The sequence below is a fragment of the Mycosarcoma maydis genome, chromosome 2 (genome assembly GCF_000328475.2).
Source record: "Mycosarcoma maydis chromosome 2, whole genome shotgun sequence".
In the NCBI taxonomy this organism is placed as follows: Eukaryota; Fungi; Basidiomycota; class Ustilaginomycetes; order Ustilaginales; genus Mycosarcoma; species Mycosarcoma maydis.
This window is the reverse complement of record NC_026479.1, coordinates 1606283-1619811: the sequence shown is the minus strand read 5'-3', so window position 1 is coordinate 1619811 and position 13529 is coordinate 1606283. Positions and strand designations below refer to the sequence as shown.

Below are 13529 nucleotides of genomic sequence, written 5' to 3'. Positions count from 1 at the left end.
GGAATCATCCCACACTCACATCCAGCAGCCCCTTTTCGGGTCTGCCGAAGCTCAGCCGCGCTGCAGTGGCAGGTCAACGCGCTTCGGTGGCGTCTGGCTCTCGTTCCCCCTACCAGTCTAGTCCGCGCGCCTTCCGTCCCGCCAGCACGTCTCCGTTTGCCGCTGGCGCTTCTAGCTCGATCGGCAGCTCTCCGTCGCTCAACGGCAGTGCTTTGGGGCCAAGCAAGCTTCGTGGTGCTATCGGACTCGTTTCGCAGCATGGCAAGAAAAGCCGTCTCGCACGAGAAGAGCCGAGCACTGTTTCGGACGAAAGCGATCTAGAAGAGGCGGATCGCGAGACACAGGACGATGCGGGCGATGACACGTTTGTTCAGGCTGGAAAGCATGCTAAGGCAAGCAGGGCATCTGGTGGGGATGTGAGCATTGGACGTCTCGTGCCCGGTCGACGCGGATGGAACGAGGCGCAAGAGGATGCTGCTTTGGCAGACGAGAGCGAGATGCACGCTTTCACCTCGGCCGAACCGCCTACGAAGCGACGTACACGCAAGACAGTCACCGCTGCCACACCGACCGGCAAATTGACGCGTTCGCGTACAGGCGTACACCTCAACAGCCAAGATGACACTTCTCGAGCAAGGTTGACCAAGAGCCGTTCCGAAGTATCACTCGCTCGTGAAGGTGGAAAACGGATGACACGCTCGACTAGCTCGGCCAACCGTAAACCGCTGACGCTGTCCAATCTGGAACAGCATTCACGCGCAGATGTCGGCACGCTGGACGATTCAGCTCCGATCGCAAGACGCACACGTGCAGCAACGGCAGAGTTGGAGAGTATCAGTGGAAGCCAGGCGAACGAAGGCGGTAGTACGATCTACACAATAAGCGAAGTGGGTGATGGGAACGATGTGATGGGCGCCAAGGGTTCGACAAAGAGGCGGACGAGGAAAACAGCTGCACCGCAAAAGGAAGGCGTAAGGCGCTCGAGCAGATTGGGTGGTGACGCGGAAGACGCTGCATCTCCAGCGAAAAGGAGAGCAGCGCGTGGCTCTAAAAAAGGATCCAAGATGCCCGGCGGTCTCGAGTGACCATGCCACTCTTCAGGATGACAGAATCCACGATCCGTAATGCGCTTGATCAGCTGTACAGTGTTTGAAATCCTTACATGCTGCGCTGTGGGTACTGTGCAACGCATGTTGGTGCACGACTCTATCTGGGTGTCTCGGCGCACTTGCGACGACGAGCTTGTGACGATGTTCTGGAGCTGTGCATCTGAATGGTCCGATTTCCACTGAATGGTGAGCCGAAAGTAGGATTTGGTGCGATCCATGTCTTGGCCCGCAAGCAGCTCTTGTTTTGCGGCTTCATCTGGAGATGCGGGTGATACGAAACAGATGCTGCTGGATTGCAAGTAGAGATAGCCTGTCGACAAGCCGAAAAGCCTTGGTCGTGAATCAAGCGTCCAGGCGAGTTTTGTCACAGTGACCGATGCGGACGTGGTCGCTGCCACCAGGTAGACCGATAGCTGCGCGACGAACTTGGGCTTGCAGCGCTGATCGATGCCAACTTCCGCAAGCTTTGGCGCCAACTGCCCAGCGCGTGCGCCGGGCGGTTCGACTGGACAGGATAGTATCAAGATCGACCCGAGCGCGATCGCAGGGGAAAACAAAACAAAGAGCATCTGATTCGTCATCGTCGATGAGCAGATCGTGTCCACTTCAGTGTCGCTGACCACTGGCCGCTCAAGGATCTATCGTAAAGCAAAACCGTACGAGAGGTGTGGTTGCTTTCCCCGACCTCGCGCGTCCAGCCCATAACACGCGGCTTGTTGTGAGGCTAGTAGCGCTCATTTCTTCCGGCATGAATGAGGCTGACTTGTCCAACGACTTTGAGTTGCTGCATCCGGTTAAGCAGGCGCAAGCAGAGCATCGCCAGTTCTCCCGATCGAGTGAGCGCATCATAGAGGCCGAATGACCAGTCAGTATTGGGGTTCGTTTCAACAAGCTAAGCGCTCTAAATTAGAGTCAGGCGTGCGGTAGATGCAAGTCAATCATACAGAACGCAATGCATCCAAAGAGCGACAATCGAAGAGCTCGCTCCGTGCTCATGGCTCGTGGCGTGCCTATCCACGATTTAAGCAAGTACCAAGCACGAAGCGTTGGCCGACACTGGATCAGTGGACCACCAGTTGTATCTAGTTTTCGAAACAGACTCAAGCCAGGAGACGGACATGGCTGCCGAACAGCCACGCACTGCAGACATTGACGGAGTAAAATTCTTGCTCACCAGCAAGCTTCCTAGGAAGAGAGGCAGACCTGATTGCTCTGATCGAGCCAAGCAATGAAAAGACTGCATTTGAAAAAGGCTATGTCGTGACAGCTGAATGGCCATACGAGCGTTCTGGCACGCAAGAGGATAAAGAGTGTCTTTCACGCCAAGCGGCGGTCGAAGCACAAGCCTTTCAAAGCCGCAGCCGTTCTGTACATCAACCATGACTCGCCACACGACAAGAAAGCCAATATCGCCGACTTGAAGACGCCAGACTTCGACTCAGCAGGCGAATGCTGGCGCAGTATGCTGGTCGTATTGCTGTTGGCTGCAATCTTTGTTGCAGGTAACTCCAAGACGCTGTTGAACAAGACTAGTTGGCTACGTCAAGCATCGTAGAATGTCCAACGTTGAACACGCTCATCGTGCATGCCGACCAAAGTATGTCACTTGTTCCAGAAACGACACGGCGTTGAACCAGACATTTGTGATTGCCAACACCGCAGTGCTTGATTGTCAGAACGGTTTCAGCGGCGACATACCGAATCTCGACGAAAAGACGCTCCGCTAGGCCAAATCGACACACACAAGCACGCCTCGACTCAGACGATCGCAGGTGGCGTCCAGCCCATGCAAATTGACATGGCTGGATGCGAATCGAGAACGGTGCTATCGTGATTGTACGTGCGACCCAGTCGTTCCAGTCGAAAATCATACATGGATCCGTCGATTCGAACGGTACCTTTTTCGATAAACAACAACATACGACTAGTGTATCACAGCGTAGCCTTTCAAGTTTGACTGGCAGAGAAAGCGATGAGCGTTGCTACGCGTCTTGAGCTCCTCCAGCTTTGAGCATCTTTCCCTGTTCGACTTTCTCTTGGTCCCTGGTGATCTTACCGGCCACCACCTTAGCTGAACCCCTTAGCTTGTTTGTAAGACTTGACTTGGACGAGCCAGCTGTGGAACGCTGTTCATCCGAGCCTGTCGCCGACGACGTAGCCTTTGTCGAATCGCACCTGTTGGCACTGTCACCACCACCGCTAGTTGCGCTACTGCTGTGATCGCTCGAACCCTTCATCTGCTCGTCGCTGCTACTGAACTGTGTCTTACCCTCTGCCGGCTCGCTTGACGGGTTTGGCCTGCGAGCATCGGCAGTAGGACAAGGCTGATCGGAATAGTCGACGCCTACTGCTGCGTTGGAAGCACGCTTCTCGTTGCTAATCGCAGCCTTTACGTCGTCATCGGGGGAAACAGTGGTGGCAGCTCCACCGGTTGTGGGGATGCCAGATTCGGTACCGATCGACGTTTGTGGTTGAGACGTGCGATCGGGTTGAGACGGTCCTCGTTCTTGCTCTTCGGTCAAGTCGTATCGCGCTGGGAGCGAGGATTGGTCGGAATTCGTGGACGTAGTGACCTCTTTCGAGGATGAGGCGCAAGAGGATGATGGTTGTGCAGGTGGGAAAGGAGAGGCCGAGTAGTCCTCGGTGAGTGCGGCTAATCCTGTCGCTTCAGAGATTAGCGTGGAAGCTACGGGCAGTACGCGTTGGGCCGAGCCGCTGATGGACTCGTACGCCGACGAAGCCGCGTCGGTGATTGTGTTGGTCATGAATGTCGATGTGTGCGAGATCAAGTCGGTGGAGGGTGGAGTTGGTGGTTATCAACGAAAAAACGACGTTCCCAGCAAAACTCTTCACTATGCTCTCCGAGAGTGGCTGTTATCTTGAACATGGGACGTCGACTGAAAGAGCCAGAGCCAGAGCCAGAGCCAGAGCCAGAGCCAGAGCCTCTTGCCACACGACCTGTGGTCCATGCTTCAGGGCGTAATCGGGTGAGGTAACTGGCACGCGACGCTGTCAAGGAGGACAAGCACTTTTGCAGTCGATCCAACATGTACATGTGCTCGCCTGCTCGGCAGTTTGTGTGTCTGTTGACCGTTTTGGTACGAAGCTTGAATGAAACTCGATTCGATCCGATTGGATCCCAGCCAGCCGAGGCCAGACCATCTCATCGTTTTCATGACAGGAGTGAGATTCACGATTTACGATTGTAGCTCAGAGAAAAATGCACTAGCGGTGAGAGCGGGGCAAACACGATGCGAGTGTCGAGATTCGCTGTGTACGAGGTTTGGTATGCCCAATGAACGCCGCTGACAGCACCAGACCGAGATAGAGCAGCACGGTCTTAACCTCAGCTGCGAAAGGGATACACTCTGCCAAACGGCGAGGAATGGCCAGTTTGATAGAAATGGTCTCCATACACAATTGTGAATTTACAGTACATGGGAACCTAAAGCAAGTACTGTAATGATGCGACGTGTGACCTCATTGCGCTTTGGCCAAAGTTCACGTGGGCGCATTCCGGCTGTCACATGCTCGACACCGAAACCGCCGTGTTGAACTCGTTCACGAATAGTTTACGTAATGCAGTGCAACCACGAATTCGTGATTGGGACTGTTACACGGTAACTTTAGCACGAGATGGAGGATAGCACGAAGCGCGCGCTGACATGTTGTAGGTTACGGTCTTACATTGAAAATGCATCAAACACGAAAATCACGAATCATCACGAATCTCGTGAATCGATTTACGATTTCGTGATTCACGATGGTTTTTCTCCGCACTCACGACTCATGCAGAGTCGTGAGAGAGTAAGAAAACCAAAAACAAAAAAGGTGACACAGCTCAGCCAGCTCGAGTGCGCACGCACGGGACAAGCGTGAAGCTGCTTCTAACTTAGCGCTGACATCTGACTCAACTGTATGCAACGACGATTAACCATGCGATAACACTTGTGACTTGACCAACACTCATCCTTGTCACGCAACAATCACAAATCCTAAGACCGCATCCTGCTCGCACGCTTCGGCATCTCACTCATCGATACCCATTTGGATCTGCTCGCGCTCCAACATTCACGCCTCGCTGCCATCTACTCGGCAAAGACTGAGGCCAAGTCCTTCCTCCCCCGGTGTTCACTACGCAGGCTTCTTTCGGCTTGTTTTGTCCCGCAGCATATCTATTCAAGCGTTAGGCCGATCTGCATTCATATCGACGACACTCTCCATCGCATAGCATCTTGATAACGCCGTTGACTATCGTTTGTCAGCCAGCGTCGCAACTTGGCGTATGCCATTGGTTGGAGCATCCTCTCCTTGACTCGTCCAATTGCCGAGCCGCCGCTCAATCTTCACTATGAACGTGTCGCGATCTAGAGCCGTCTCTGCGGGCTCTACTGCCGGTGGTGCAAGCATCGGTGGTGCCGGCGTCGATATCCCTGGCGCGTCCACGTCGCATGCCAGCTCGTCGCTCAACGCGCCCACTGCTCGAACTCATCGAGAGCGCGACAGAAATGCAAGACCAAAGGACAGACATGCGCTCGCTTTGCGCTCGATTCGCGACTTTCTTCGTGGCCGTAGCAGTTACGATGTGCTACCCGTCAGTTTCCGTCTGATCGTCCTCGACACGAAACTCGTCGTCAAACCTGCACTCGATGTCATGTGGCAGGCTGGTGTCGTGTCTGCTCCTCTGTGGCAGTCGACGCCGCATGAATTGCTCGGCAACTCTCCAAATCAACCCGAATCAGAATCGCAATCACAAACGCAAATGCAAACGCAAGAACAAGAACAAGAACAAGAACGAACGCAGTCCACCAATGACACAGAGGCAGCACATGACGATGGCAAAATTAGTCCAACCACACGCGTCACGGCAGATGCTGTCGTCGGGGCCAAGAAGAAGCTCTCGCACAAAGCGCACCAGCTTTCCGGATTCGCAGGCATGCTCACGGTCAACGATATCATCCATCTGATCCAATACTACTACCGCCACTCGAGCTATGACTCGGCTGCCAAAGATGTGGAAAAGTTCCGACTCGAAAGGTTGCGCGATATAGAGCAGGCACTCAACGTGCCGCCTCCTCCGTTGCTCTCGGTGCATCCGCTTCGACCGCTGTTCGATGCGTGTCAGCTGCTGATCAAGACACATGCACGTCGACTACCGCTGCTCGACTACGACGAGCAGACGGGCATGGAGACGGTGGTGTCCGTGTTGACGCAGTACCGAGTGCTCAAGTTCATCGCCATGAACTGCAGGGAGACGTCGGCGCTGTGGAGGAGCTTGCGACAGCTCAACATTGGCACGTACTGTCAGAGCTATCGCGCTTCCAGGGCGGCAGCGTCGGGTACTACATCACATCGCGGCTCAGATGCGAGCGAACCGGGCGTGCTCAAGACGGACAACGGTCAGAGTTTAAACATGAGCGAACTCAACGATCTCGGCGCATCGGACGAGGGCGCACGACGGCACGTGGACGCGAGCAGCGCTTCGTGCTCGGCTTGGAATGGTGGTGGTATAGAGGCGGACGGTAGTTCGGCGGGAAACGCGTTTGCACCGATCGCAACGGCTACGTTGGACACAACGGTGTTTGACGTAGTGCACATGTTTTCGGAACGAGGGATATCGGCGGTGCCGATCCTGGACGAAGAAGGCAACGTGGTGGATATGTACGAGACGGTGGATGTGATTACACTGGTACGTACAGGAGCATATACGTCGTTGGATCTCACGATTCGGCAAGCGCTGGAACGGAGAGCTCCAGACTTTTCAGGCGTGTGGACGTGCTCTCCCGACGACTCGCTGGCGTCGATCTTTGCACTGCTGCGCAAGCGACGCGTCCACCGGCTGCTGGTGCTGGAACCCGAAGCTGTGGCGTTGAAGAGCGAGACATCGGACCAAACGACTGCGCTGGATGAATTGGACAGCTACGTCGACGATTTAGTCGAGCACCAACGGCTGCGTGACAAGAAAGATACGCAGGCATTCTGCGATAATCTCAAGACGCCGTTCGAGCTCAGGTTGGAAAAGGGCGATCCGGTCCGCAGAACTAGAGGCACGCTGGTCGGCATCGTATGCTTGAGCGATATTCTACGCTACGTGATTGGCGAACACAAGCTGGACGACTCAGTCGGCGGAATCGGCACCGGCGTCGGTGTTAGTAGAGCCACGAGTATCGCCAGCTCCACACCAAGTAGTCAGCATGACGATCAACACCAGGCCAACGGTACGGCTCACCTCGCGTCCGCCTCTACTGGCCCCGATGCTCCACAGACCATCCCCGAACACGAAGCGTTGCATCTCCCCCCACAATGACGCGCTCGCGTCTCTGCTTCTTCCTGTCATCAGCCTCGCCCGTGGCACGTACAGTCCACGCTTGGTCGCATTCACGAATCACGAATCACGAATTCAGAAGCGTGCTCACATCTGTGTGTGGTTTCAGGAGTGCGTGCGACTGAAGTACAAGGGCATCATGGTCCGATCGAGACGGTGCGAGCATTTACGCAAATCGTGCGCCTCGGAGTGTGCGCAGTTGCTCGCGATCCGGTGTCGTATCTTGTGGCGGTGCGGGTGCGGGTGCGTCGGCTGCGTCTGTTGCACGCTGCCACTGCTCTTGATGTACAGGCTGTTCGGGTGTACCATACTCTTGCATCTCGTCGTCGTATCTGTCTGCTTGGTCGACATCATCTTGGAGCATGGCATGTGCTGCAGCAGACTGGGCGCTTGCCACCAACGGCATGCCCGGATTCCTTGCCTCCTGCGCCTCGGCGAGCACACGCCGATTCGCGCCGTCGGTCGAGGCAGATCGATTGAGCAGCGTGGCGTCTTGGGCGGCGCGACGTGCATTTGCGTATCGAGCCAGCTGACGTTGCTGTTCAAAGTACATTTGCTCAGCTGTGGTGAGCTGTCTGCGACGTGTGATACCCGCTCCGGCGCCCGCGTGGTGTATGCCACCAGCAGTCGGATGGTACAGACCCGCCGCGATGGGTGCTGGCGCTGGCGCCCCTCCAACCAGGCCGAGCGGTGGCGCGCCAGGTTGCGGCGGAGCATGCGGCTGAGCATGCGCGTATGCTATGCCTGCTGCTCCCGGCCCCCCACCAAACGTTGCGGGCGCATAGTGTGCGTGGTGCGCGGTCCATTGGCTCATCGCAGTCTCGGCGCCAGGGTGCTCGCCAAATCCACCCAGGGCGTTCATCGCCCTGGGCTCAAGCTGTCCAAACTCTGCGGCTAGCTGTTCATCGCTGTAAACATGCTGCAGATACTTGCGCAGATCGTTCACGCCTTTGCCGCTGTATACGCAGAACGCTTGCCTCTGGTGATCGTTGAAATCCTTGGGTGGCGCCCGGCACATGGCCTGCAGCTCAGGCCTCCTGAACGCAGGCACGCCCGTCAGACTGAGGTGCGTCAAACGGTCTAGCCTCTGCAACACGCAAAAGATGGCAGGGACCGAGACGTTTTCGCAGTAGGATAGATGAATGCGTTCCAGCGAGTCGTAACGATCGACAAGGCCGTAAATGGCTTGATCGGTAAGGTTGACCACCTTGACAAGACCGATGCGACGAAGCTTGGGCATGTTGTTGGCGATCTCGGTGATCGAGAGGTCCGTGAGATTGGGACAGCAGGCAACGTCGATGTAGCGCAGCCGGGTGCAGGAGCGTGCGAGGTGGGTGACGGCACGATCGGTAATGTTGGAGACGTGGCCGAGATGGAGATAATGCAAATTTTTTCCGAGTTTGGCGATGCTGTACAGCGCCTCGTCGGTGAGACGAGTGCATTTGGTAAGCGCTAGGTTCTTGAGACGTGGTACATTGGCAATGATGCCTTCGACGGCGTCGTCCGAGATCGAGGTGCAGGCGGTGAGGTCGAGGATGCGCAGATGTTCAAAGAGGCGGTTTTGCGCCATATCGTTGGGAATGCTGGCTGAGCGTGTGAGGAGGACACCGTCGCGAACGGCGTCGAATGGCATGTTGACACTGGGCGACTCGCCTCGACTTGTTGGGGCGGAATCGGTGGTGTATGCTGAGGCGGCGGGAATGGCTGAACGCGAGCTTTGGGAATGTGAGGTGCCCAACATGGGGACACCCGTGGTGCCACGGGCCGAGGGAAAAGCGTTGTCGGTGAGGTTGTTGCAGTGCGCCAGCCTGAGCTCACGCATCTGGAAGCTTCGTGACCACATTTGTCTGAGCGACTTGTCCGAGACCTTGGGGCAGTGAATCAGGTCGATTTCCAACAAAGAAGGGCAGTGCTCGGTAAGGGCGAGGAGCGCCTCATCGCCAATGTTTTCACATGCACACAGCTTGACTCGCTTCAGACGCTTGCAGTTACGCGCAAGCTCGGCGACACCGTGCGAGGAAATGTTCTTGCAGCCGGTCAAGTTGATGCCTTGCGCCTTGGGACAGTTTGCGGCAAGTGTGAGCAGTGTGTTGTCGGTGATGTTGGCTACGTCGGTGAGATCGATGGCGACAAGTTGCGGGGTGTTTTGGAATACTTTGACGAGGGTAGCGTCGGTGATGTTGGAGCAGCCGGCTAGGGTGAGCCTCTCGAGTCGGGTGCATGCGGACATCATGAGGAAGAGCTGATCCTCGAGCTGGTTGGCAAGCAAGGTGAAGTTGAGCCTGCGGACAAACTGGGCGTAAGGGAAGAGCTGCTCGGGTTTGCGAATGACGCCGACCAGTTTGAAAAGCGACGAGATCTTGAAGAGAGCGGGACGATACCATAGCAGCTCGACGCCATTCAAGCACCAAGATTTGCAGACGAGCAGACAGGAGAGCAGATCAGGTGGATAGAGGACGAGGTACTGAAAGATGTGCAGCAGGATCTCGTGTGGGAGATTGGATGCGGTACTTTGCGGGGCGTCTTGGAAGCTCCATGTGCCGTTGGAAGAGGTGGGGGAGGCGGGTACGAGAGTACCACGGCGAGAGAGACGGACAGCCGAGGGATCAAAGGAACGCTCGACAGAACGCGTTTGGGTGTCTGCATCGTCTATAGAGGCGAGGTCGGCAAAGTCAGGCTGGGCAACGCCATCATCCGAGACAGATGTGCTTGAAGGCGAAGGCGGTGGACGAGCAAGAGGAGCACCGTGGCGAGCGGCAAAGTCGGCGGGAGACTCGGAACGATCGTGCATGTCGGTGTCCACCAAGTGGGTACAAGAGGAAGGGCCGGCACGAGCGGATGCTGCAATACCATCGATGGTACTTGCGCCGGTTGGCCGTTGGTAAGGGTATGGTGAAGGGGAGTTGGAGCCTCTGGGGGAGGAATCTGCTGTTTGTGACATGATTGCAACTGAAGTGCAGCAAGTTGGAGGAGGCCGAGTGTATGCAATGCGAAACGAAGGCGGATCCTGCGACCAGGCGATGCTTCTGGAAAGCTACCGAAATGTGGGTTTGGAGCGGTACTGGTGGTTAGGAGAGTGAGGGTTGTATGATACGAATGGTCATGCCAGTAGTGCGTTAGGTGGAGAGCAGAGGCAGAATCAATTGCGATGCGATGCGATGTGATGGAATAGTGCCAGGTGGTAAGTGCTAGTTGCTAGATGTCAAGTGCGAATGGGTGATCGAGATGAGGAAAAAGACGAGGTCGCAAATTGAGACAAGGGGAGCGGTGTTCGTGTCTCACTGCGTGATGATGATGAGGATGACGATGATGGTGAATTTTGGTGGAGGAGCCCGAAAATGGCACTCGTACTGGACGAGCACCCAACTACCACCATCAATAAAGAGACAGCACAGTACAGTACAGTACAGTACAGTACAGTACAGTACAGCAAAGCAAAACACAACCCAGCCATCCATAATTTAATTGAGCCCCGACTCACCTCATGACGGCCGCAAGCGAGCGGGCCAGCTTGGCGGCGTAGTCGTGAGTGCGTCGGCCCTCGAGTCGAGATAAACCAGTAATATAATCGTGAATAATACCGTGCGGAATCACGAAATCTGTGAATCTGGGATTTGGATCCACGATTCATGATTTGAAATGGTGAATCAAATCGTGAATAATCAATAATTCATCAAGCAAGCGAGCAGGCCAGCAACGGATGCTTGATGGTCAAGGCGTCGAACCCGCTGGTTCTGTACCAGCTGTGCTGTGGGGTCTTGGCCATCCATCCACTGTCACAGCGAGAGCCACTCGTAACTCAAGCTTGCTCGCAAGACTTGGATATACAGTACAAGTAACATCCTTTCCGCTCAATCGTGAATGCTTCGGCTCACTATGACGCTCGGACCATCCAGTCCCCTCACACATGGAACCTCTCTAGACACTCACTTGGATATATATGCTCGCAGTCACAGTTATTATCATGTAACTTACTTAGCTTCCCGAAAATTTAGCCAATTTTACTATTGCCGCCGATTTCCGCTCAACCAGTTTCCTCAACTGATTAAGAGTCTGAATACTCTAACTGCCAGCAACACGCCTCGCCCAGCCAGCTACCAGCTGAAACCTCTTTTCAGAGCATAACGGCACAACCAGGAAAAGACCGACCTTTCATAGCGATTCTTATGGAGAATAGTGGAACTCAGCTAGCACGTTTTCTGTCTAACTCCTCAGGGGAGATATACTCCTCGGAGCTCGCAGCTGAAGGTGAAGTTGTCAGGTATTGAGTATACTTGTGCGGACACCTACAGTCTTCCAAGTGGGAATCGGTCGACTACATCTACCCTCGAACCACGGGGTGCATCAAGGTTTACGACGAATACTCAGGTGCTCATACATTCTCTATCATCATATTCGAGGAAGATGTTAGCGTTACCACTGCTTAGCGTACTGACGGTGCTCGGTTGGGCACTACCTGGACTGCACGTAAGAGCAGCCCGAGACATCTTATTGATGCAAGCTACAACTTGCTTTCGGGAAAAATGCTTATGCTAATCGTGAATGTTGCGAGAGGCTTCGGTAGTTGCCTTGTTTATGAATCGTGAATGCAGCCATTGACCCAATCAAACACCGCGTTTTCGATACATCTTAACGTGTGACCCGCATCAAGCCCAGCTCTCAACGAGACGCCTCAACCAGATGCCATTCACGATTGATTTAAGACGCTCACCATCAACGTCACAGTCGCAATCACATGTTTGACTTGGGCGCCAGAGCCTACCTTGGCAACAAGCTCCATGCTATGTGGTGACATTGAATGCCATCAAGAGACAGCTTCCAAGCAACACCCAAGCAACCGTGGTTGTTATTTCCAGGTTGTGGCTGTCTCATCGATCATGATTCGTGTTCACGATTGACGATTCGTGATTCGTGATTCGTGATTGAAGCGAGTGACGCGTATCCGTGATGCCTTTTCAGAAGGCTCTGTGACACACGCTCTAACAAGATGACCAAGCGCGTATGGTGCGTGGTGCGTGGTGCGTGGAGCGCGCACGCACTTGACTGTGACACAGTAAGCGACACGCCGACGATTCGTGATCGTGGATCGGCTTCTGCAGCCAAGCACGAAGCGTGAAGAGGTCGATGAGGTCGGTGAGGTCCTCTTTGTGCTTGAGACACTGACGAAACGCCAGGAATCTGTTACACCTGCAAAACAAATCGACGTTGGTCGCAAATTTTTTTCCTCGTCGTTTTCCGTCTTTGCCAAGGCAGCACGCCAGTCATGAGTCTGAGTCTCACGATGCGCAAACTAACTTAACTCACGACTTATCCCTGAAAAACTCCGTGCTAGACTTGGCTGATCTCACAAACTCAGCTCCATTCGTGATTCGTGATTCACGATCCACGTTCCACGCTCATGCCTCCAAATTTGATTTAAACCCCAAACCGTTTCGAAGCAAAGACCTCACATCCATTCCCCCTCATATTTTCCATCCTCCCTCGCTCCCTCGCTCCCTCTCTGAACCCTTTTTTCTCGCTCTCGCCCCGTTCAACGCGACAAAAGTGACAGCTGCTTTCCATAATCCATTCGTGTTGCTCTTGAGCATCTCCACCACCCCGAGCCTCCATCATCCTTCTTGTCTGCTGACGCTTGACGCTTCGCTTCGCGCTCTTGCAACTAGCTCTCGACACCATGGCTGCAACCATTGCTCCCGAGCCTGTCGCCGCCCCAGTCGCCGACGCGCAACCCAGCACGGGCGGTAAAGATGGCGCTTCCGCCGCAGCCGACGCTGCCAAGAAGGAACGCAAACGCGAAAAAAAGGAGCGCAAGGAACGCCAAAGGAACGAGCGCAAGGAACGCGAACGTCTCGAACGTGAGCAAGCCGAGAAGGATGCCGCCACCGTAGCTGCCGCCTCCGCTGCACAGGCCGTCTCAGCCGTTGCCTCGGCTACGCGTCTTCCCATCGATCCTTCCCTCGACGCCGAGGTTGAAGCCGCCGACGCCGCTTCCCTCGCTGCCGATGCTGACGCTGACGCCGCCGCCGCTACCACCACCACCACGGCCGCCGACGCCAACGCCGACGCCAACGCCGACGCTCCTCCTCCCTTGGTGC

General features: G+C 55.1%; 6 protein-coding genes across 6 annotated transcripts in view; 4 read left to right on the top strand and 2 right to left on the bottom strand.

Annotated features, from left to right (window-relative positions):
• UMAG_15038 (uncharacterized protein) overlaps positions 1–1085 on the top strand; it is a gene marked incomplete at both ends in the record, with an annotated part of 2943 nt that extends 1858 nt beyond the window's left edge. Inside the window, one exon of the mRNA XM_011389207.1 lies at positions 3–1085. Coding sequence (XP_011387509.1) covers positions 3–1085 — 1083 coding nt within the window. The remainder of the gene's footprint in view (positions 1–2) is intronic.
• A 2006-nt stretch (positions 1086–3091) lies between these two features.
• On the bottom strand, positions 3092–3874 carry UMAG_01351 (uncharacterized protein; the record flags this gene model as incomplete). Its single annotated transcript, XM_011388946.1, has 1 exon — positions 3092–3874. One exon carries the CDS (start codon positions 3872–3874, stop codon positions 3092–3094), a length of 783 nt encoding a protein of 260 aa, XP_011387248.1.
• Positions 3875–5460: 1586 nt separating this feature from the next.
• On the top strand, positions 5461–7416 carry UMAG_01350 (AMP-activated serine/threonine-protein kinase regulatory subunit SNF4; the record flags this gene model as incomplete). The annotated part of the gene is made up of 1 exon (XM_011388945.1): positions 5461–7416. The coding sequence occupies one exon, from the start codon at positions 5461–5463 to the stop codon at positions 7414–7416; it is 1956 nt and encodes a 651-aa protein (XP_011387247.1).
• A 184-nt stretch (positions 7417–7600) lies between these two features.
• On the bottom strand, positions 7601–10375 carry UMAG_11871 (SCF ubiquitin ligase complex subunit GRR1; the record flags this gene model as incomplete). Its single annotated transcript, XM_011389175.1, has 1 exon — positions 7601–10375. One exon carries the CDS (start codon positions 10373–10375, stop codon positions 7601–7603), a length of 2775 nt encoding a protein of 924 aa, XP_011387477.1.
• Positions 10376–11310: 935 nt separating this feature from the next.
• On the top strand, positions 11311–11970 carry UMAG_11870 (uncharacterized protein; the record flags this gene model as incomplete). Its single annotated transcript, XM_011389174.1, has 2 exons — positions 11311–11400; positions 11650–11970. 2 exons carry the CDS (start codon positions 11311–11313, stop codon positions 11968–11970), a joined length of 411 nt encoding a protein of 136 aa, XP_011387476.1.
• Positions 11971–13108: 1138 nt separating this feature from the next.
• UMAG_15080 (uncharacterized protein) overlaps positions 13109–13529 on the top strand; it is a gene marked incomplete at both ends in the record, with an annotated part of 1941 nt that continues 1520 nt past the window's right edge. Inside the window, one exon of the mRNA XM_011389215.1 lies at positions 13109–13528. Within this exon, the coding sequence (XP_011387517.1) occupies positions 13109–13528 (420 nt within the window). The remainder of the gene's footprint in view (position 13529) is intronic.